This window comes from Typopeltis vanoorti, chromosome 7 (genome assembly GCF_054136105.1).
Source record: "Typopeltis vanoorti isolate ZY-2024b chromosome 7, IOZ_Tvanoo_1.0, whole genome shotgun sequence".
NCBI classification, from domain to species: domain Eukaryota; kingdom Metazoa; phylum Arthropoda; class Arachnida; order Uropygi; family Thelyphonidae; genus Typopeltis; species Typopeltis vanoorti.
The window spans coordinates 47,284,243-47,308,182 of record NC_143555.1 but is presented as its reverse complement, the minus strand read 5'-3'; the positions used below and the strand labels follow the sequence as shown (position 1 = coordinate 47,308,182).

The 23,940-nt window shown below is 35.1% G+C and overlaps 1 protein-coding gene across 1 annotated transcript in view; it reads right to left on the bottom strand.

Moving 5' to 3' along the window:
• The window catches only part of mRpS2 (mitochondrial ribosomal protein S2), a 92,594-nt gene that overhangs the window by 36,436 nt on the left and 32,218 nt on the right, over positions 1-23,940 (bottom strand). The window contains exon 3 of the mRNA XM_090395843.1: positions 4,953-5,236. Coding sequence (XP_090251969.1) covers positions 4,953-5,236 — 284 coding nt within the window. The remainder of the gene's footprint in view (positions 1-4,952; positions 5,237-23,940) is intronic.

The following is a 23,940-nucleotide window of genomic DNA, read 5'->3' as shown; positions in this document are numbered from 1 at the left end:
CTATCTCTTCAAGTATAGAGTTGCACTTACATTTATTGTATAGACTGGTGCTGACTACAACTGTTTATATAAATTATGGTTTCATTCTAATTTCACTAAAGTATAGCCATCAGAAATAAATTTAACAATGTATAGAAAATCACATTGTTCCTTTCATAAAATAATCACACACATTTCGTATATCATTTCAGAAAAAAAAAATCAAAATCGTCTAATGTGATATTTCTCATATTTCAATTTCAGGTAAAGCTCTGATACTTCACCAGGTTTGAAAACACAAATTTTGCATAAATCTTCACACTTCTTAATTCCTCGGGTGATTTCTAAAAATGAGGCAAGCTTTGCTAATCATTTATGATTAGCCAAGCTTTTGGCTTTCTTGAAAATTAACTCCAAAAAACTGATCTTTTCTTTCTCGGAGATAAACATGAGAAGGAATAGCTGAAAGTGAAAGTTCTTAGAAAAAATTTCTCTTATGTATTATTTTGAAATAGGTTTTTTGGGTATTTTACTGTATTTCCTGCTCAGTATTACACTTCCTTTGTTTTGCGTGTGCCTGTGAAGTTCACTAGTAGTAGTAAGGTGCATTTGTGTGGGAGAAGATTTATTCATTATATACAGTTTAATTGCATTGTGAAAATGAATCCTATGTTTTATAAAAAAATAAATAAATAAAAAAATACTGTGATAGTTTTCAAGAAAATCTTATACATATTGATTCTTGCAAATATATGCACGGACAAATTATGTGATCATACTTTAGAATTCTATGGATTTGTGCCTCCATGGAGTTTTTAATAAGCTAATAGTATATGTAAAAACTATTTATTATTGGTTAGTTACTTTCTGCAAAACAAACCAGTACTCACTTTTTTTTTAAATGAAGCTGTTAGATCTAAAATAGGCGACCTCATTTTTACATGACATCACCATTCCAGAATCTAACAATAAACATAAAATAAATATGCATACTTATCTTTTTATCTTTTAGCACAGTATAACTATGTTTTTTTTTGTGAACAACATCTTGTATATTAAACTTTGAATTATGTGAATTAAAATCAATGTATCTGTGTGTGTCAAGTATAAATGTAAGTCAGTAAAAAGGAGCAGTTATAAGAGAAATTATTAGTAATTTTCTACAAGTGAAAGAATGCAAGGTATTCAGCAACATAGGGCAAAGATCACCCTAACGCTAAAAGAGCAGCGTAGGCACCCACGGGAATCACATATGAGAAGATATCGTGATGCATACATTCTCGGAAATAGAAAGTCCTGTATGTTGATCGGTGAAGTCACCCAGTCGGAGACCAATAGGCGGGACGATAAGAGAAATTCAAACTCGGAAAGGTGGCGCTCTTGGGGAGCGTATAAAACCTGTGACACAGAATTGAATCCCGTTTTTTTGTTCCTGCATTCTCTCCGTGTGCTACAAGTGTTCATCGCAGTTCAGCTGTTATTTTTAAGAGCTGACTTTCGAGAAGTTCCAGCATGGCACGGCAGCAGAGTTCGGCAAGATCGAATGTAGGCACTGTCAATGAGAAGGATCATTGATGTAGACCCTTAGCAAAGAAATAGCGCCCGCACAGGCTGGCGCAGTAAATAAATTTGTCTGAGTGAATAGTTCATAGTATTCAGGGAACAGGTATTTCTGGCAGCCCTTAGAAAGTTAAAATTAAAACAAGATTAAGAAAATAAAAGAATAAAAAGGAAACATAACGATAAAGATAAAACAAAGAAAAGGCCACATAACAATGGCGCAGCCGACATAACAAAAGGCAAACGGTAGGAATTTGGATAGAAGAGATTGAAGTAAGAAAGGATATAATTATATATATATATAGAGCATCGATATAATAATAGCAGATATATACGATGTAACAAAGCCCTTCATAAAGTTGCATATGTAACTAGTTTATAGGATGACATGTAATTCCAGAATAATACCAGAGTGATTTATTGCACCACCCATAATACCACAACTGTAAATTGTTTATGTATATTCGTGCCTATTGTTTCTCTCAAACATGCCAGTCATAGGCAAAGGGTTCATGCCTGATTAATTCATATTGAAATATAATTACCTACAGCTTTAGGAATTTAGAAATAAAAATAATTAAAGAATTTCTCTTGATTATTAGTGAATTATATTACTGGAAAGCAAATAGTATTTTCCTTTCTAATATAACCTTTGTTTTTCTCTTGAAAGCACGTGTAACAATTTGTCATGCACCCAACAGATGGCAAACCTAAAGTCTAAAGCAACAGGTATAGGACCTGGCATTCATGTGTTAAATCCCAACTGATTTTTTATTGTTTTAGCTATGGAAGCTTTTTTTTTTTTTTTTGTATGGATTGTAAAAATTAGTTATGAACTTTCTTTTCCTACTCAAATATATGAATGGGATACTATTTTTTTTATGTGAATTCCAAACACCAAAGTTGTAAAACCATTATACATTTGGAACCTTAGGTAGACCAGGGATTTGATAATCCAGGAACCTTGCATTAAAAAAAAAAAATAAATAAATATGATGCTTTTTCGAGTCGCTTCAGGTGTCCAATAAACAAGGTAGTAGTCTCATAGCAGATAGCAAACATCAGCTACCAACTAAACATTCACAAAGATCCATGTCACGGTTAAAATTCAAATTTACAGTCCATTAAATTTCAGTATATTGAAGATGCCCTTGACACAAGGACAAAAATTCTGCTAATAAAAATTATGTAAATAAAATCCATATTAAGTTTAATTAATTATCATGGCTAATGTTCCAATTCACCAAGTTGTTATAGCCCATTAGTTGAAGAGCAGATATGCTATCCACTCAGCAAGGATCATTCTTGTGATCAGTTATTACCTTGGATGCTAAGAAGCAATCAGTAAGAATGCCAGGGTAAGCTAATATAGCAGGTGTTCACCTTGTTGTTCTCTCCCTAAGTCCCAAATACTGCTTGTGGAAGCTTACCTGAATTATTACTTTCAACTGCCGAGTAGATGCAGGTTGAAAAAACTTCCAGAGATCAGCTGGTAAAGATGAAGTTCTCTAATTGGAAAGACTTGGGTTCATATCTTGTGAACGCAGGGATTTGGCATCATTTTTCTTCCAGAAACAGGTTTTTCATGAATGAGTTTAAGGATTAAATATGACAGGCATCATAATATGGGTTAGTGTGGATATCACCCAATGAATCATGGGATCTCAATGAGATGAGTGAATAATTATAATGTCCGGCAGCTAATTACTTGATAACATGGTCAGTAAACAAATGCTAACCTATCATCAAGTATCTGATAGCAGAGAGAGAGAGACCAATTTGCTGTAGACAATGGATGGCCAGATACTGTGTTATTAAGGTACTTGCTGCTTATCAATATTTTTGTATTCTTTGATTTATAAAAAAGGGAGAAATAAATAATGAAATTTCAGTAACTACTGTCTCAAAAGTTAAATTTTTGAAATACTATTTCAAAAATATCAACAATTTGTAAACTTATTTGAAGTTAGAATGCTCTAAGGCCTCACTTTCTGGAAGTGCGGCCGATTCATAATTTACCACCAAATAAGATATGGGGGGGGGGGGGAATCATGCATGCATGGTAGCATAGAGTGACTTATTAGCTAGCTGTTGAAAATTCTTCTTTTGTTGTGTTATAGTTTGTTGTCTTCTATGAATAATTTATAATGAGTGCTGTGATAAAAAATCCTACTAGTTGCAAGGTTCATGGTGATACAGTTTTTGTTGGCAAAAAACAACCATGCTGCAGATTTCCGTTGACAAATGTATAAGGGTTATGGGGCTAATGTGATAAGTGACAGTAAAGTTAGGCAATGGTGTCATTTGTTTAAAGAAGGGCACTACAATGTTTACAATGAAGAGCAGAGTTGCCGGCCAGTGTGGTGATAGATGATTTTATGGAAAGAGTGAACACAAAAATTCATCAGAATCATTGTTTCACAATTATGGAACTTTCTTTTGAATTTCCAAAAGTTTCACACTCAGTCATTCATGAAACTGTGATAGAAAAGCTAGGGGTATAAGAAATTGTGTGCCAGATGAGTCCCAAAAATGCTGACTGATGCAAATAAACAGCAACAGATCAAAAATTTCTAGAGCATTATAAAAATGAAGATGAACTTTTTTTTTTATCATGACTGGTGATGAAATGTGGATATCATACATAAACATGAAGTCAAAACACCAATCAAAGTAGTGGTGCCATTCGTCATCTCTAAAAGCAAAAAAAATTAAAACAGGCATGTCGGCCAAGAAAATGATGGTCACTGTCTTCTGGTACTAAAAAGGGATCTTGCTCATCAATTTTCTTCAGTAAAGAACCATAATTAATGCTGATGCATACTGTTAAATGCTGAAGAAACTCAGATGAGCAATTGAGAATAAAAGTATCTGATAAAGAAATTCTGTCACCAGAGATCATGCTTTTGCACAACAATGCACAAGTTCACACTGCACCTTGAATTGCCCAGCAAATTCAGAAGTTTAGGTGGGAACTTTTTGAGTAACTACCTCTTGTTCCTGCATATGAAGCAGTGGGTCCCATCTCAGCACTTTGAAGAAAAATGAGAAACTGAAGAACAGTATGAATCCACGGCTGAAACTCACTGGCAGTAGACTTTTTTGATGCGGAGATGAAGAAGCTGGTATCACAATACCAAAAATGTCTAGAAATCAATGATGACTGTGTGGGAAAAAAACTATATATGTAAGTATTTTAGCATATAATAAAACTTGTTTTCTTCTCTACCATTTTTTTTTTTTTTTTTTAAATTGTTGGTCAGACATTACTTTCTGGAGGCACCTCATAAAATAACGAACACAAATAACAAAATGACAGAAAAATGAAAATTCAAACATATAATGGGGATACATACTGTATGCTAATAAGGTTATCAAAATATAAACATAAAGATGAAATGAAAAAGGAATACCTGTGGCTGTTGACTGACAAATAGAATTACTCCCCCTCTATAGGCAATATGAGCTGTAAAATTAAGAGCTTCGCGAAGTAATTCTGCAGTCTGATCCAAATCAAAAATTAATACTCCCAAGCGTGTGCCGAATATGAAAGGTCGCATGTTATCATTCAGATTTGTTTCTTTGTGGCCTAAATGTACTCGTGCATCAAACAGATCCTTAACAGTGAAGAGCTCATGGACACCAAAATAATCTGGATGTTTAAGTGGTTCGAATAAAACTTTTTCTTCGAGGTTATCTGAAATACCAATAATTACTAATAAGTATTGTATTGTAATACTATATATACAGTTACTGCATTAAATATTATTAAGATACAAGAACAAACACCTAACTTGTAACATCAAATATCGTAATTTAATATAATATTCTTCAGTAAACTGGTTTAAATACACTGCTGTGAAAAACTGACATTAGTATCATACAGACTATGATAGATAGTATCTAATGTAAAAACACTATTATTTTACAAAAGAAATTCATCTCAATTATGAATCAACATGAAGTGAGATAATCCCAAGAATAAAACAAACTTGAAGATTAGCTTAATGTTTCTGTTTCACTTTAAGATAAATTTTTACTAACTTGCAATGTAACTTATTGTTCTTTAACATGAAGAATAAATATACCTTAATCTTTCTCTCACTGTTATGAAAGTGCTGACAAGTAATAAAATGGAATATAAGGCGTGACAAATTTGGGCAAAATTTAAAGTGACAATACAAATTAAAAATACAAACACGCCTGATTTTCAAGTATTTCCTAAGTATTTTCTTTTATTTCTTAAGCAGAAGTATATGATCATAATATTTAAAACAATTTTTTGAATAATTCCATAGACTGAAAATATAACTAAAAGATAGTGTGAAAATCAACAAAGATGCTAAATGTATGTAGATAATGTCAATGAATCACTAATTCTGAATGTTAAAATTTCCATACAAACTGTTAATAACCACATAACAAAATAATCATATAAATACTTCTTAATTTTATGACTAACTACTGCATTATAGTCATGTTAGCAATATCTCATTAGGAATAATCATAGAAGAATATTTATATTTTCATTGTGACCACACATTCAATACACAGTGGTACCTTGAGATACAAGTTTAATTCATTCCATGACCAAGCTCGTAAGTCAAAATGCTTGTATCTCAAATCAATTTTCCCCGTTGAAATTAATTAAAATGAGATTACTTCGTACCAGCCCCCAAAAAATAACTCAAATTTTTTTTATAATAATGTATTTATAATGAACAAATATTGTACAAAATAAAATAAAACCAAATACATACATACATGTAAAAGAGAATCTAAAGAAATAAACAGATGTTGGCAGAGCCGATTAGCGTATGGTATTAATTTTTTCTTTCACTTCACTTTTGCTTAACTTAATTTTCTTCTTCACTAGTTTTTTCTTTTTTGCCACGCTTTCGTCACTTTCATCCGCAGGGCATTTCAATAGAAACCTGTCCAAGGAGCTTTGTTTCTTCCTCCCTTTTAGAATGTTTCTGAAATGAGTTAGGCAAGTGTCATTAAATAGCGCCGCTGCACGACCAGTTGCAACTTTTCAGGGTGTTTCTTTTCAATAAAGTCCGAAACTTTTTTTTCCCACATTGCCAACACTTTCTTTATCTCACTTGAAGAGATAACCTCCTCTGCAGTTGTACCAATCTCCTGCAGAGCCTCCATATGTTGCTGCATGTGTAGGTCCATCAACTCCTCCATGGTTAGTTCCTCGGAATGTGCGGTGACAAGGTCTTCGATGTCTCCCTCATCCCCTTCCAGGCCCATGGACTTTCCGAGGGACACAATCTCTTCTAGCACTTCCTGTTCAGGTCTAAATCCTTCGAAGTCCCTTTCAGCCACAGCCTCAGGCCACAGCTTTTTCCATGCAGAGATCAAGGTCCTTTTTGTAACACCCTGCCAGGCCATATCAATAATTTTGAGGCATATGACAATGTTGTAGTGGTCCTTCCAGAACTCTCGGAGGGTGAGGTTTGTGCTCTCTGTAACCTCAAAGCAGCGTCGGAACGTGTTTGATAAAAAGTTTCTTGAAATTGGAGATCACATGTTGGTCCATGGGCTGTAGGATAGGGGTGGTGCTGGGTGGAAAGCAGAGAACCTTTATAAAGCTGAACTCCTCGAGGATATCGTCCTCAAGGTTTGGTGGGTGGGCAGGAGCATTGTCAAGGACGAGAAGGGCTTGCAGGGATAAGTCATTGACCTCAGGGTATTCCTTAACGGCAGGACCAAAGACCTAGTTGACCCACTGCACAAAAACTGCCTGGTGACCTACGCCTTTGGGTTTTCCCTCCACATAACCTGCAGTTTTTCTTTTAAAACCTTATGTGTCTTGAAGGCTCTGGGGTTTTCTGAGTGGTATACGAGCAGTGGCTTGATCTTGCAGTCGCCACTCGCATTTGCACACAGTACGAGGGTCAACCTATCCTTCAAGGGCTTAATCATAAGACCTCAAACCGTCCACAGGATAAGGTGGTCAGCCTTATACCCTGGTGTATCCTATGTCCATAATGTTGAGTTCTCAAGGCCGGTTTGCCTGCTTTGCAGGATGAAAACCCCAGGATAAACTAGGGGGAAAAACCCTACTGTCCACACCCAAGACTGGCTAACTTGGCTGTGGCTGAGGAAGATCCTTCAGCTCCTCACGTCTCCAATGGAAATCGAACCTAGGACACTCCTTCCCCAGGAATATGGTTGCAAAGCGCACAGCCATTATGCTAACCGAGCGGACACAAACATCATTCAAGAAAAAATGAAACAGTTTGAAACCCAAGCATTGGAGATTCAGTGACAAACCCTAAAGAAAACATTGACTGATTCAGCCAGAGAGGCATATAGTGAGGTTATCTGTAAGTATAGAAAAATCAGAATTCCATGGTGGATTTAGGAAGTTAAAGAGGCAGTCAAGGAAAAGAAGAAAACAAATCAAATTCTTGACAAGTAGATCACAGAAATGTGTATGAAAGTGAAGCACTGTGTATAATTAGCTAAACGAAAGTCATGGGAAGACTTTCATTTAGCTAGTTATACACAGTGCTTCACTTTCATACACATTTCTCTGATCCAGAAAATAAATATCAGGAAGGTGGCAAAATATTCTGTAGGCTACTAAAACACTTAGAAATGGAGGAAAGAGTACTGTAAAAGGAATCAGAATTGATAAAGGTGACATGAAAACTGAAGATAAAGATATTCTAGATGTCTAGAGTAATTACTTTGAAAAATTGCTAAATGAAATAAGTGTCAGCACAGTGGTAGAAAACTCCCAAAAGAATGCAGTTAGGAAAACATACCTATACCTGAATTAGAAAAAGCTATTAAAAACTTAAAATGTGAAAAAGCAGTTGGAGGAGATGAAATTTGACCAGAAATCAGAGTCAGATATCAGATCAGAAAGCCAGGGAAACTAAATTATGATGGGAGGAATGGTGAGAATCTGTGTATGAGCGACAATGTTATATAACTGTGTTAATACTGGGAATGGACATTATCGTGGAAACGATTATGAGGAAAGAATGAATTCAAATTTCTGTTCATCTGGTTGGAACCCATCAAGCATGTGCAAAGATGCCTGCATAAATAACATACTAGATAAGAACAGAGATCTCCAAGTTGTCCAACTGTGTCATATAGACTAGGGTACAAAAAACATGTAGGTAGCTTATTATGTATGTACATGAATGCTAGGAGTATCAGAAACACATAGGGGGTGGAATCCATTTTCTTTGGTCAATATGTTGGGACCTTAGATTATAGGCAAGGCGTTAGTGAGACCTGGCTACCAGAAGCAGACACACTAACTGATATTGAGTGTAAAGAGTACATTATTTTTAGGAAGGATAAACTGGATAGGAGAGGAGGGGGTGTGCTACTAATGATAGTGGATAACTTAAATTCAGTTAGGTGTTGAGACCTATGACTGTAAAACTAGTAACAGTTTTTCATTTGCCACTGAGTTTGAAACTATCTGGTGTGAGGTTGTGGTTAACAGGATCAAATAAATAATGGGGTTTTGTTACAGACCTAGTGGATCAGTTGCTAGTAACAAAGATGCAATAGCAAATAAAGACAATGGGTGTGAAAAGAGAAATAATGACTTTAATTATCCAAACATTGATTGAGTAGCAGTAAAATCTCGTGAGAAGAATGAAACTGAATTTATTGCGTTGTTGCGAAACAAATTTCTCAATCAACATGTGACAGAAGAAACTCAAAGTCATAGTGTGTTAGATTTGATTATAGAGCCAAGGGATTACAGTTAAAGATGACTATTCTGCCTCCGGTTGGTGGTAGTGCTCGTGCAGTACTCACTTGGGAAGTGACTAAGTTTATGAATATTCCATTCAGAAAAAGTTATATGCTGAACTGCAAAGCAAGAAATTATGACCAACTGAGGAATATGCTAGATTCTGCACTATTGCATTGGTTGCTAGATGCAAAGGATATCAAAAGTGCATGGGCAGTGTTTAAAAAATATTTAAATGATGCAATATCAAAATTGTGTCCCTAGAGTTTGAAAATGGATGTGTAATCTCATCAAACAAGAGATTCATAAGAAAAGGATAATGTAGAAGGAATACTGTGTGTGCATAAGGATAAGCAGCAAGCCAGAAGATTCACAACTGTTCTACAGAAAGCTAAGTCTGAAAAATGAGTATGAAAATAAACTGGCTCTGCAAGCTAAAGATAACTCCCAAAAATTTTATCATTATGCTGCAGATAAAAGAAAGAATGAATATGAAAGAATAACTCTAATGAATGCAGGTGGAGTGAGGAGGGGGAGGGGTGACAGATGCAGAAGAGGTTGTTCAACAAATGAGAACCCATTTTACTAAAAGCTAATCAACCTGGTATATGAAACACTGTACTCATTGCTTTTTCACTGAATGAAGAAACTCAGGTGTGTGAGGAGGAGGTCTAAGAGCTGTTGCACAAATGAAATAAGAATTCAGCAATAGAAACTGGTGGGATATTAATTAACAAGGATGCTAAAAGTGTGTTCAGATGAACTGGCTATTCCTTTGACCACAGGTATATAATTTGAGTTTCAGAACAGGGAAGATTCCACAGAGGTAGAAAGAATGTATGGTAATCCCATTGCACAAGGGTGGTGGTGCAAAGACTGATGTATCCAACTATTGACCTATTAGTATCTCTGGAGGGATGAAGATTTTGAAAAGTTGGATAGGGTTTGCATTCAGCAATGGTTGACAGAGAATCTCTACTGTGCAATGAACAGCATGGATTTACTAAGAGAAGGTGCTGTTTTAGCAATTTGTTCATTGTATAATAATGTTACCAATGAGTTAGACAAAGGGAATGAATACACCATGATACTTTTGAATTTTGATAAGGCTTTTGACAGAAAACAGCATGGAAGACTGTTGCATAAACTGGAGAATATGAGTCAGATTATAAAATATTTGCATGGATAAGAGGATGGCTGATTGGCAGATATCAAAAAGTGGTACATGGGAATATGAGTCTGCAAGATTTAAGGTAACCAGTGGTATATCACAAGGATCATTCTTTGGTCCACTGTTATTCAATCTGTATGTTAATGACATTGGGAAGGATTTGACTGGTGACATACAGCTATTTGCTGATGGTGCAAAGATAGGCAGGGTAATCAAGAGTGCAGCTGATATGCAGTACTTGCAAAATGATTTCAATAGGCTGGAATTGTGGGTATTAGAAAATGGCTGTCAGTTCAATGTTAGTAAACTCATGCACTTCTGTCAGATTAGACATCCAATGTCATATTATACTGGTAGGATTATGTTAGCAGGAACTGATCAGGCTGGGTATCTTGGAGTTTTTAGTAGACAGGAAGTTGAAGTCCAAGAGCCATATAAGCAAAGAATGCAAATACAACTCAGAGGATAATTGCAATGCTGAAACGAACTTTGATATGTAAAGATAAGGATGTCATTTGGCCACCATAAAAGGTGGCAAAATGACATCCTTATTGATAAGACCTCAGTTGGACTACTGTGCACAGGTCTGGTCTCTGGGTTTCCATGATGATTCTGATACGATGAAGAGAGAGTGCAAGATTAAATATGATATCAGGATTGTGGAATACTGATTATGAGGCCAGATTGAGAATTTGTAGACTGCTGACATTAGCAAACAGGAAAAAATAGGACTGATATAATTGAGACCTACAAACTTCTGAAAGGGTCATACAGGATTTCACTTGATGGAATTTTTCATTTTATGGAGGAAGGAGAAAGGACGAGACAGCTTCCTTGGTGGCTAAGAATGAATGCAGCCAACAAAGAGATGAGAGCTAGCTTTTTATCTCATAGAGTGGTGTGTGATTGGAACGGATTGTTATTGGATGTTGTGTGTGCAAGTGGTGTGAATGAATTCAAGAACACGTATCACAGCTGGTGCATGTAGTCTCCCTCAATGAATCCCTGACTGCTTTAAGGTCTCACTTAATAATAAATGCTTAAATATGGAAGTATAAAAGTTTTACAATCGCTGCACTTCATAATTCAGAAGGCCAGGTAAGAGGATCAAATTCCGGATGACTGGAGTAGAGCCCATAGTACCCATCTATAAAAATGGAAATAAAACTGAATGTGAGAATTACACAGTTGAAATTACTTCAAGTCATTTGGTTATAAAGGATGAAACCAAGAATATAACTTCTTGGCATTTTAAATTTTTTAGAGAAATACGGAGATATTTCCCTATTGAGTGTTGCCGGTAATATTTATACAAGTATACTTGAAAAACAGCTACGAAAAATTGTGGAAGGGATACTTTGCAAAGAATAAGCTGGATTTAGGCCAAATAGAGATTGTCAGGATCAGATTTTCACTTTAAGACAAATAGCTGAGAAATCTGGAAACGCCATATGACAAAGTGCCAAGAGGAAAGCTCTTCAAAATGCTACAGTTATATGGTGAAAATGGAACAGCAATATATATAGTCTCTATTTAAGCTTTAAGTCAGCAGTTAGAATTGAAGGCGGTACAGGAAGATGGTTTGATGTTAAATCAGGTTTGTGACAAGGGTGCACATTATCTCCAAGGTTATTCATTATCTATATGGACCACATTCTGAAGGAAAGTGGTATTAAAATTAATTTCAAAACTGACAATGTTAATCTTAGCTCTTTACTTTATGTAGATGATGTCATACTTCTAAATAAATCCAGTACAAGTCTGCAAGATTCTCTGAGTAAACTGAATAACTATTAATAAATTTGGTATGAAAATCAGCAAAAAAAAAAAAAAGCAGAAAATGGACTGGCAATTTGGGATTTAGCCGACCAAATTGCATTCTTATAGGCTTAAACCACAATATAAAATAACGATAAAACATGATAGAATTTCATGCCAACTGGGGCTTGGCCCAGTTAAAAAGGCCCCAGTTGTTTTCACTAGGGAATAAGGGCGAACAGCGAAAAGTCGGCTACTGGAACAAATCTTAAAACACACCCAAACTCAATATCACAAGAGTTCAAGATCGGTACTATAAACATAAGAAGCATGAATGGCAAAGAAATGGAGCTAGTCAGGAATCGGATAAGTACCAGATTGGTACACAGTAATAGGGGTGAATAAAACAAAAAAAGAAAAAAAAAACTAGTGAGATCTTTCTGAGCAATAAATACAAAATGTTATATTCAGGCAATGGCAATCAAGGAAAAGAAGGAGTAGCCATAGCATTCAACACTAAATAGGAGGCTAATCTTCTTGAATGGAGGCGATTTCAATTAGAGTGATGTGGGCAAATATCAGAATGGGGAACTGGATAATGAGACTTATTTGTGTCAATGGTCCCACAGAAGGTTCTACTAAAATAGAAGTGGATGAATTTTTTGAGGTTTTAGAGAAAGCAACTGATACAATGAAAAATCGGTCCTTGTTGGGGATCTAAATAGCAAAGTAGTAAATGATTGTCAAACATACAAATGTTTTGGAAAAATTTGGAGAAAAGAGCAAAGCTAATAATAATGGCAAATACCTATTGGATTTCTCTCAGGACAAGGACTGGTTGTTATTATTAATACCATGTTCCAACATAAAAATGTGCACAAATTCACATGGAGAGAAGAGGCAAGGAATAAGAAAAGTCTCATTGACCATGTTATTGTTGATAAAGTCCGATCACATAAGCGAGAGCTGTCGTTGGCAGATTGCCAAGAAGCGTCAATTCATGTTGAAGGGAAGAAAGAAATAAGGTGATGTACGAATTGGTCACCAACGCAGAATCAAGTGCTTTTATACGTAAAATTTTCCAACTGTTATACAAGCAAACTAGTTACCACTTTAAAAACTACAATGATCAAAAAAGAGAAGTTAATTTTCTGACATGTAATAATGAACACTAATCCCACAATACGGATTGATTACCAAATTATCGGAATGGATTCTCATAGTGATGTTTTCCCTCTGGTGCAGGACACTAGAGTGAACAGAGGATTTGAAATTGGAAGTGATCACCAATTAGTCTTGAGCAGGATAAAATTGAATTTCATACTGAAAAGAAAAAATTGTAAGAAAGTTATAAAGCAAATAAAAGTTGAGTAGCCCTCAGATGTGAACTGTAGACTAAAATACACAAACATTATAGAAGAAAAATGAAAGAGTTTGTGAAAAGGAATCAAACTTTGGAGATTCAGTGGCAAGCCCTGAAGTAATGATTGATTTGACTGATTCAGCCAGAGAGGCATGTGGTGAGACTGTCTGCAAGGATAGAAAAATCAAAACTCCATGGTGGACACAGGAAGTTAAAGAGGCAGTGAGGGAAAAGAAGAAAGCATACCAAAAGTTCCTGGCAAATAAGTCAGCTTGTGCTCTTAGAGAATACAGAAACAAATGTAAGAAAGCTAAACACTATGTAAGACTATCTAAACAAAAGTCATGGAAATATTTTGGTAAGAACGTAGAAAATAAATATCAAGAAGGTGGCAAGATATTCTGGAGATTGTTGAAGAAGCTCAAAAAAGGAAGAAAGAGTGCTATAAAAGAAATTAGAGATGATAAAGGTGACATGAAAAATGGAGAAAAAGATATCCTTGATGAATGGAGTAATTACTTTGAAATATTGCTAAATTGAAACAATCAGTGGCAGAACAGTGGTAATAAACACTGACCATGCAGTGACGAATACATATCCATACTTGAAGTAGAAAAAACCATCAAAAGCCTGAAATGTAGAGAGGCAGATAGAGTAGATAATATTTGACCAGAAATGCTCAAGTATCGAGGTATAAAAGTGTTACAGTAGCTGCACTGCATAGTTCAGAAGGCCTGGACTTCTCAACCATATGTGAGTATGGTTGAGAAGGACTGTGGAATAGAAGCTTGGTGAAGAACAAGCAGAATTTAGGCCAAACTGAGGCTGTCAGGATCAAATTTTCATTTTACAACAAATAGTTGAGAAATCATGTCAAGGAAGTTAGTAATCATGTAAATTTTTTATGTAGTACTATCATATCCTGTACACCCCTTAAGGGTGCATGTCAGGAATTTGATGATGATGAAAATCAGCAAGTAACCAGTAATCTACATAACAATTATACAACCACTTTTGGGGTTGTCGAAGACATCACGGAGCACCAAACAAACAGAAGCTCTCAAAAACTACACCATAAAAATAGTAGACAAACAGGGAATAACTTCGGGACTGATTTGGAGGAAAATTGTAGATAGGAAGTTAGTAATGATATAAATTTTTCATGTAGTACTATCATATCCTGTACACCCCTTGAGGGATACGTGGCAGGAATATGATGATAAAAATCAGCAATAAAAAGACAATGAAAATAGGGGAACACTGAAAACATCAACTATATCATCAACTATGTTAATGTTGAATCTATAGAACAAATAAAACATTTCAGCTAGTTAGACAATTTTTAGTGAAGATGGCTTAAATATGGAAATAGACAACAGAATTAGTAAAGCTGGTATGGTAGGAAGTCAACTAATAAATTTATATGGAATAAGAAAGAAATTGGTCAAAATACTAAATTAGCAATATACAAGACAGTATTCAAACCAATTTTAACTTATGGATCTGAGAGCTGAGCTAGAAATAAAACACTTGATCAAAGACTGGAGACCACAGATATGAGTATTCTGAGATAGATTATTAGAATACCCAAAATACCCCTCTAAAACTGATGGCATCAATAGAAGTATGATTAAAAATGAGGAAATTATTAAAAAACTTGCCATTGTTAGCATTCAGAAATTTTTAGCAGAGCCAATCTCGGGGATAATATGGTCACTTAAACAGAATAGGAGATGTAAGATTAGCATAACAAGTGTTCTTTGCAAGGCTGGCAAGAAAAAGACCCAGAGGAAGACCAAGATGTAGATCGATTGATACAGTAAAAAGTGCCTTTGAAGACAGGGTGGTCTGAAAAGTTCTTGGCCTAGCAATGAAAAAACGAATTTATAATTACAAAATTATTTTTATTTTTCAACATAATCTCCCTTAAGACTAATACATTTATTCCAGTGATGCTCCAGCCCATTATCCCGTTCCTGTAGTGGTTCTCAGTAAGATCTGCAAAATATCCCTCTAAAGCTGCAATCACCTCTTGATTTGAAGAAAAACTGACCAGCGAGGAAGAGTTTTAGGAAGAGATAGAAGTCAGAGGGAGCCAAATCTGGAGAATAGGGTGGATGTTCCAACATTTCATAGTGTAGATCCCTTAATTTTCCCATTGTCAAAACACTTTTGTGGGCAGGTGCATTGTCCTGATGAAAGATGATTTTTTCCTTCTGCAAACCGGGTCTTTTCTCATGAATTTTTTCATCTAGTCTGGTTAAAAGGTTATTGTTTTACCCTTTTCAAGATAATTAATAAACAAAATGCCTTTAGCATCCCAAAACACCGATGCCATGACCTTTCCTGCTGATGGAACCAACCTTGTTTGGGCTCAACAACCGGCTTCTATCCACTGTTTTGACTGCTGTTTTGATTCTAGTGTGTAATGGTGAATTACAAGTCTCATCCATAGTAATAAATCGATGCACAAAATCAGTTTTATTTTTGTTAAAATGTTCCAAACACTGTTCAGAGATTTTCATGCGAGTGCATTTTTGATCTGCTGTGAACAAGCATCGTACCCACCTTGTGCAAAGTTTTTTCATATGCAATTCTTCATGCAAACTATATCCTACATGTTCTTTTGAAATGCCTATAGTCTCAGCAGTTTCACACACTTTGACTCGCCGGTCATCCAATACCATATCATGCACTTGATCAATGATTTCTGGTGTTGTTACACTTTTTGGACGTCCTTCACGTGGATCATCTTCAAGGCTGGTACAGCCAAGTTTAAACTCAGTACCCCATTTCTTAATGTCAAAAACGAAGTAAAATGGGTATTTTTTCTGGGAAAACTCCCATGTTACTCCTCTTAAAAATCATTATTTTTACGGCTATTTTGCCCTTTTGTTCAGGAGTGCCCTTTTTAAATGTCATTGGCTTTTTACTCAAGAATTCTTAGGACATTGCAGATGTATTTTAGAGACAAATATATGTAGCATAATAGAAGGAAATTCACACATACCTTTTCTTGGATGTTGTTACCTGTCTTCTTTCTGCGATGTGCATACTTCTGCTGTTATGGTGTTGAACGGGGAGTAGGGGGTGGGCTTAGGCAATGTGGGAGAATTAATTTGAAAAAACCCGGTGTTTTTTTTTTTTTATATATATAACATATACATATATTATTTTTAAGGGTAGGCGAGAAAAGGACGAAAAAGGGGGCTGAAATTAGAAACTGTTTTTGGAGGATGGGGAAGGGTTTATGGGAAAAGGGGGCCAGGGAGAGGGTTGACAGGGTGCGAACCATTTCGACCGTGTGGGTAGTCATTTGAACTCATGGAAGAGGTAGATGCTATGTCATGTCGACTTGGTCCCTCTGCCTTTGAAGTGTTTGTGTTATCGCCTATTGGTCAGAGTTGTGACCTAATTTTTATGTTGTGGAGCTTTCAACATATGGAGATTAGTAGGGTCAGTGGACGTTGATTGAGTTCTCACATTTTCTGGCTATCATTTCTGATATTCTAAGCATTGTTTCACTGTCTTCTCTGTCTATTATGATGGCCTTGTCGATTTTCGGGGTATGTTTCTGTTCAAGGGCGTGAACTGCTATTTCTGTTTTCTCTGTACTTTGTATTCTATTTTTCTTTTTGATGTTCACAGGTTCTACCATCAGGTCTTCATGGGCAAGACTACAAGCACACTTCCGTGACTGCAGCATCCCTATTCCAGAACATTTAAACACTAAAAAACACACATCAAAAAGAAAAACAGAATACAAAGTACAATACAATAGGCAATAACATGAACATGTCAAAGGCAGAGGCACCAAGTCGACATGACATAGCATCCACTTCCTCCATGCGTTCAGATAACAACCCACATGGACAAAACGGCTCGCATCCCGTCAACCTTCTCCCTGGCCCCCCTTTTACCATAAACTCTTCCCCATCCTCTAAAAAAGTTTCTAATTTCAGCCCCTTTTTTCATCCTTTTCCCACCTACCCTTAAAAATAATATATGTATATGTTATTTATATTTAAAAAAAAAAAAGTTTTTTCAAATTAATTCTCCCACATTGCCTAAGCCCCCCCCACCCCACTCCCCTTTCAACACCATAACAGCAAAAGTATGCACACTGCAGAAAGAAGACAGGCAACAACACCAAGAAAAGGTATGTGCAAATTTTCTTCTATTATGCTACATATATTTGTCTCTTAAATATATCTGCAATGCCCTAAGAATTCTTGAGTAAAAAGCCAATCACATTAAAAAAGGGGCACTCCTAAACAAAAGCAGGCAAAATAGAAGGAAAATATTGCCCATAAACTTTTATGAACTTCGAATGAATTTCTTTTGGCATTAAACCTTCTTTGTAAAAGAAGGTTTAATGCCACAGTTTTATAACCCGGTACTCAATTTTATCCATTTCAAGGGATACAGACAACTCTTTTGCTTCGGACAGCTGTATGAAACAAACTACTTGATAGAATGACTTGCAATTTCACATGGATGCTTATGACAGATGTACCAACTTTGAAAAAAAAAATGTGATGCCTTCATTATTTAATAAACTTAATCCCAGTATAACAGAAGATATGAGTGACACCGAAGAAGGTTCATCTGCCTTGACCTCAATATCTGAAATATTTGCCTCATCATTAAGGATGTGAGGAGATATCACTAAAAAGTAAATGAAATAAAATCTAAATAACAATCACAGATATTGCATTCGAACAACGTAAAAAAAAGGTATTATTGCTATATGTGAAAATAAATTTATCATCAGAAAGAAACACTAACTTAATTCAGAAATACTCAGGTTAAATAGTACTTAAAAACTTTTTTTACCCTCTTTCACAAAACAAAAGGAGAGGAAGAAAAATGAAACTGAAATAACAATTAGAGAAAAGAAAATATTTTTTCTTTTACTAACAGCAAGTGCATTTAACATAACTTATCTAATTGTTTATGGCACTGATTGACCTTATATAAAAAATTTGATTATTGCTCTCCATTCATGTGTTAAGACAAATGACATGTTGCAGCAAATAAATTGCTTTCATAAAACACATTTCAACAGGATAAAGCAATTAATTCTTCCCCGCAGCAATTTCTGTCAGCGTGTGTTTGTCAACTGGGTTATCCATTTCAAAAGGAAAAATCTGAAATGTTAGACGAAAAAAAAAAAAAAACCTTTAAGATTAGCTATGATTCTACCTGAAACACCTAAAATAACACTTCACATCTTTCAACATGGAAGGCTGCTGCACAAGTTTGAGGATGTGGGATTATAAGATGGGATAAGAAGATGGCTGAATTGTCTAATATCATAATGTAGTGTATAGACAGAGTGAGCCTGGAAGATTTAAGGTGCACATCCCAGTTTATGGTCGATTGTTATTCAATCTTTGCCAGTATGACAAGAATTTGACAGGTAACACACAGCCTGTTTGCAGATGACACAAAGATAGGTATGATAGGCAGGATCGTGACAAACTTGCACCGCTTGAAAAATGATTTGAATAGGCTGGTTGTGAGCATATAAAAATTGCTATCATTTCAATGTAAGTAAATAAAGTTATGCACTTTAGTGTAATGAGATATCCAATGATATATTATATTGATTATACAGATCTGATTTCTTGATTGAGGTAATGCAGATATATATATAGAGAGAGAGAGAGAGAACATGCAAAGGAGAGTTTTAAAGATATTAGGCTGTAGAATGCAGACAGGAGAAAGTGGTGATATGATAGAGACCTACAAGCTTCTGAAAAGGTCTCATACAGTAATGGAATTTTTATAGAGGATGAGAGGACATCCATGGAAGTTGAGAATGAGTGCATTCAAGAAAGGTTAAAAAGAGCTATGTTAGTTTAACAGTATTGATTAATAACACAGAATCTTAAGAACATAATATTCATTGACTAATTTATTAACTAGGAAAGGTAGACAGTCATTAGCTTCCTATTCCATTGTGAAGTGGATTTTAGGGTGTTGGTGCACTAAAAATGTATCAAATGTGTCTGGACCATGTGGCCAAATAGCAAACACATCATCAACATAGCACAGCCAAACCACTGGTTTGAGAATGGCTGAATTTATGGCTAGGTTTTCTATAGAAATTGGCTAAATGGGGAACCCATTACTGTCACATTTAGTTGTTTGTATATCTTCCCTTTCTATGCAAAATAACCTGCATGTACTGTATATTTAAATAATTTAAATATATCTAGAGGGAAATGTGACTTTAGCCAGTGGTTTGGCTGCACTATGTTGATGTGTTTGCTATTTGGCTACATGGTCCAGACACATTGCATACACCCTAAAATCCACTTCACGATAGAAGAAGAAACTAACAACTGTCTGCCCTTCTTAGATACACTAGTCACATGGCTCCTGATGGTTCATTATCTTTTTCTCTTTATAGAAAATCCACACATACTGTGAGATATTTGCACAAGCAATGACACCATCATCAATCTCAACAATATAGTATCCCAAAAACACTAACTCATAGAACCATAATCCCCATAGAATAGAAAAACTACTAAATGCTAACGAATATCCCCTTCATTGTCTATTACACAAGACTACAGTAAAACTTTTACCATCCCATACATTCAAGGCACATCTGAAAAGATATCTAGAGTGCTTAATAAATATCAGCTATGCACCATGTTTAAACCATGTGTCAAACTGGCAACTCTCATCTGTAAGGACAAACTCTCTTCTTTATCACATCTAGGAGTACATGAAGTGCTCTGTTCTTGTGACCTAGCTTACTATTGGCATATAGGAAGAACTGTTGCCATCTGCCTTGAAGAACATAAAAAATATATATCTAGCACTATCCTTATGGCAAGTTTGGTCTAGCAGACCATGCCTTGGATACCCCTTCAATACAGGATCAAATGGAAGAAAGCAAAAATGCTACATCAAAGTCATTATAAGTCAGATTGTTTTTGGAATCAGCAGCAGCTTTAAAACATATTCTAAATCTCAACAAGTATGGCTGTAGATTTATCAAAGATCTGGGAGAGTCATTTTAACATCTAATTAATACCTGTTTTCTTTCTCTTCATACAGCAACAGATGCCACCAATTAGGACTTTAGTCCTTGTGTTGTCCATTACAATTTTTTTTAAACTAGTCCTGCTGTTATACCAAATTGTTGTTGTTTCATATAGTGACAAACTGTTCTTGTGCTCTGAAGATGAAATATCAGCTAATAAGTTAATACATATTATTTTCTTATCATTCTGTGCTGTGAATCAATAGCATTAAATAAACTAACAAGTACCGCCAACACATAAGCCTTTATTTGTTTGGTATAAGAGCTAGATTATTTTCATAGAACAATGAATAAATGGAATGAACTGCCATTGAGGTGATGAGTACAGGTAGTGTGACAAGTACTATGTTGTACTCCTAAATACATCCAGTGGAAGTCTCTAGGATTCTCTGACTAAACTGAATGACATCTGTAACAAATTTGGCATGAAAATCAGCAAAAACACCAAAACTAAGAAAATAGGCAGTAACAAAGAAAACTTCAGCTGCATTCTCAATGGAGAACCTATAGAACAAGTAACACATTTCATCTATTTAGGCACAGTTTTTACTGAAAATGGCAAGTTAAATCTAGAAATAAGACAACCAAATAAGTAAAGGTAGTGTAGTGGAGAGTCAGTTGAATAAATTTATATGAAATAACAGAGAAATTTGCTAAACCACCAAACTAGCAGTAGACAAGACAGTGTTCAAACCAGTTTAAAGTTATGAATCTGAGAGTTGGTTTAGACATAAAGAACTTGATCAAAAATTAGACTACGGATATGAGAGTTGTTAGAAAAATTAGGGGTCTGAACAGATGGCATCAATGGCAGAATCATATTAAAAATGAAGATATTAAGAAAAGTTGACATTGTTAGCATTCAAAAATGTGTGACAAGAACTAATCTAAGGTGATGTGGGCACGTAAACAAAATGGGAGAAGAAAGTTAGCAAAACAGATGTTTCATTATAAGATGGCAAGAAAAGACCTAAATGAAGACCAAAATCCAGATGGAATGATTTATTTAGAAGTGCTCTAGAAGAACAAAATTAGATACAACAATACTGGAGTGTTGATAAGCGATAGACTAATTTGGAGGAAAATTGTTCATAAGAGATTAGTAATAACAAACTTAATCACATAGTGCAGTCATAGGAGCCTGAACACCCCATCCCCTCAGTACATATCAGGAATTTGATGACCTTCCATCATGTACTCATATCACTAGCTGATTTAAATCCTCCTGAAGGGATTCTGCATTAGCTGAATATAGGTTGAATAGCAACAATCAGGCACAGATTACTATATTTGATCCACTTCTTATATTACAAAATGTAAGTACATTATTAAAACATGACCACCTATTAACAAACCTATACTGGTGTTCATGAAAGAATAATTTTCCTGTCCACTCAATCCTGTCTTAATAAAGTTCTCCAAAACCTTAATCACCATTTCAGAAATGCGAATTGGTCTATAATTGAATGTTGATGCTTTTGTACTGCTCTTAGGCAATGACACTGTTTTTAGTTTCCTTCCACTCCATAGGTACTTTGCCAAGTGCTAAACCCTCATTAAGTCAAGAGTAGTATCATTTCTCTAGCACTTTCTTAAAATACATGGGATATGCCATCCATTGATTGTCATGCACTGAGTGATATCTAGACTATTTGATAGTTAAACTTTTACTTCTTTAACTCTTGCTTAATGCCCATCAATTTTATTCCTTTCCATTTATTCTTCTAACCTTACAATTTCTCTCTCTAACACATATACACACACAATTGGTAGCAAAGCTATCCATAATCATACTCTCTAATGCTCTGAATATCCACATACACACTTCAAGCATCTCTTGTAATCATTTCATTCATAATCTGTGTTTATCAGTAGAAACTAACCTTTAATTGTTAGAATTTCATATTCCTTTACATGTGAACTTCATTCTGCACATCATGTTTTCCACACCATTTTATAAATTACTTCAAAATGTAACAACCAGTTTGTGTGAATCAGTGGAAACCAGATCAGCTCATCACAGCCTGTACATTGCACAAACTTTTCTCAAATAAAATATTGGATATTAAGTATTTCAGCTGAAAAATGTGCAGATAATACCAAAGCATTATTAACAGACCTGTACAAGACTGGTGCAATGGTTTCTGTACTTAAACATCATTAAATACATGTGACTTATCATCAGCAAAATACAGATGATGCCTTTGCAAAATTGCCATAATTGACAAGAAAAAACTTATCTACTGTTCATTATTATGAATCTCTTTACCATAATAAACAGTCAATAGACTTAATTATTATAGCCAACGTATTTTTTTCTTTTTTTAATTGAAAATAATATATAAACTGTGACATGCTTCTACCTTATTAGAGACTTCCAAATGAAGTAACACATTTTCTTGAAAAGAAATTATATTCTGAGGAGCTAAGTTGTATAAATGAGCAAAAATAACTACAGACTGAGAAGGTGGTTTATTGGCATAAGGACAATTAAAGGTTATAGCAATATACCAAGTAAAAAATAAATAGCTAAATAAGTAACAACTTAAAAAAAATTAACAGTGCAGTATATAGATAAAAACTGTGATCAAACACAACTAAGTATTAATTCTTTGTAAAGAATTTAAAACCATGCAATTTCTCTGAGTGCAATAAGATACAAACCTCCCAATGGACTATTATGATCAGTGCAAATAATTGTTTACATTAATTCTGAGAACCTGGTATAATCTCTTTCAAATGCATAAGAGGGATGAATGACAGTCTGGTATATGTCACCTTAAGCTTTCCAACATAAGGGAAAACTGCCACATAGGATAAAGCCAAGATTTTAAGGCATAGTTAAATGGCAACTGCTTCTGCAGAAGTGTGTGTTCGTGTGAGAGAGCGAGAGAGAGAAAATGGGTTCATTTGCTTCAACACAAGGACCCCGATGTGCAAAATGTGTAGCTATTCATATTGTATGATAATGGATAAGGTTCAAGAATAGGGTGGGAAGAATGCTCAGTAATCTCTTATACTTTTCACTTGGTTGAATGCATTCAAGTAACGTAAGCTTTTTTGTAAAATTCAGTCCAAGAACTTGGCTTTTGTTGCTATTAGGATAATACTTTGTCTCATGCTTAACTCTGGTCTAGGTGAAGACTGCATTTTTGACAAAACATACATCTAAAGCCACTACTAGAGCCCATGAAGAGAGAGATGATCAACTACCTGTTGCAGTTGCCTTTCAATGATCCACATGTTACAGGAATTGTAGTCATGAACAAGAAGAAAACTGTCTACAGTGCAAAGTGTAACAATTCTACACC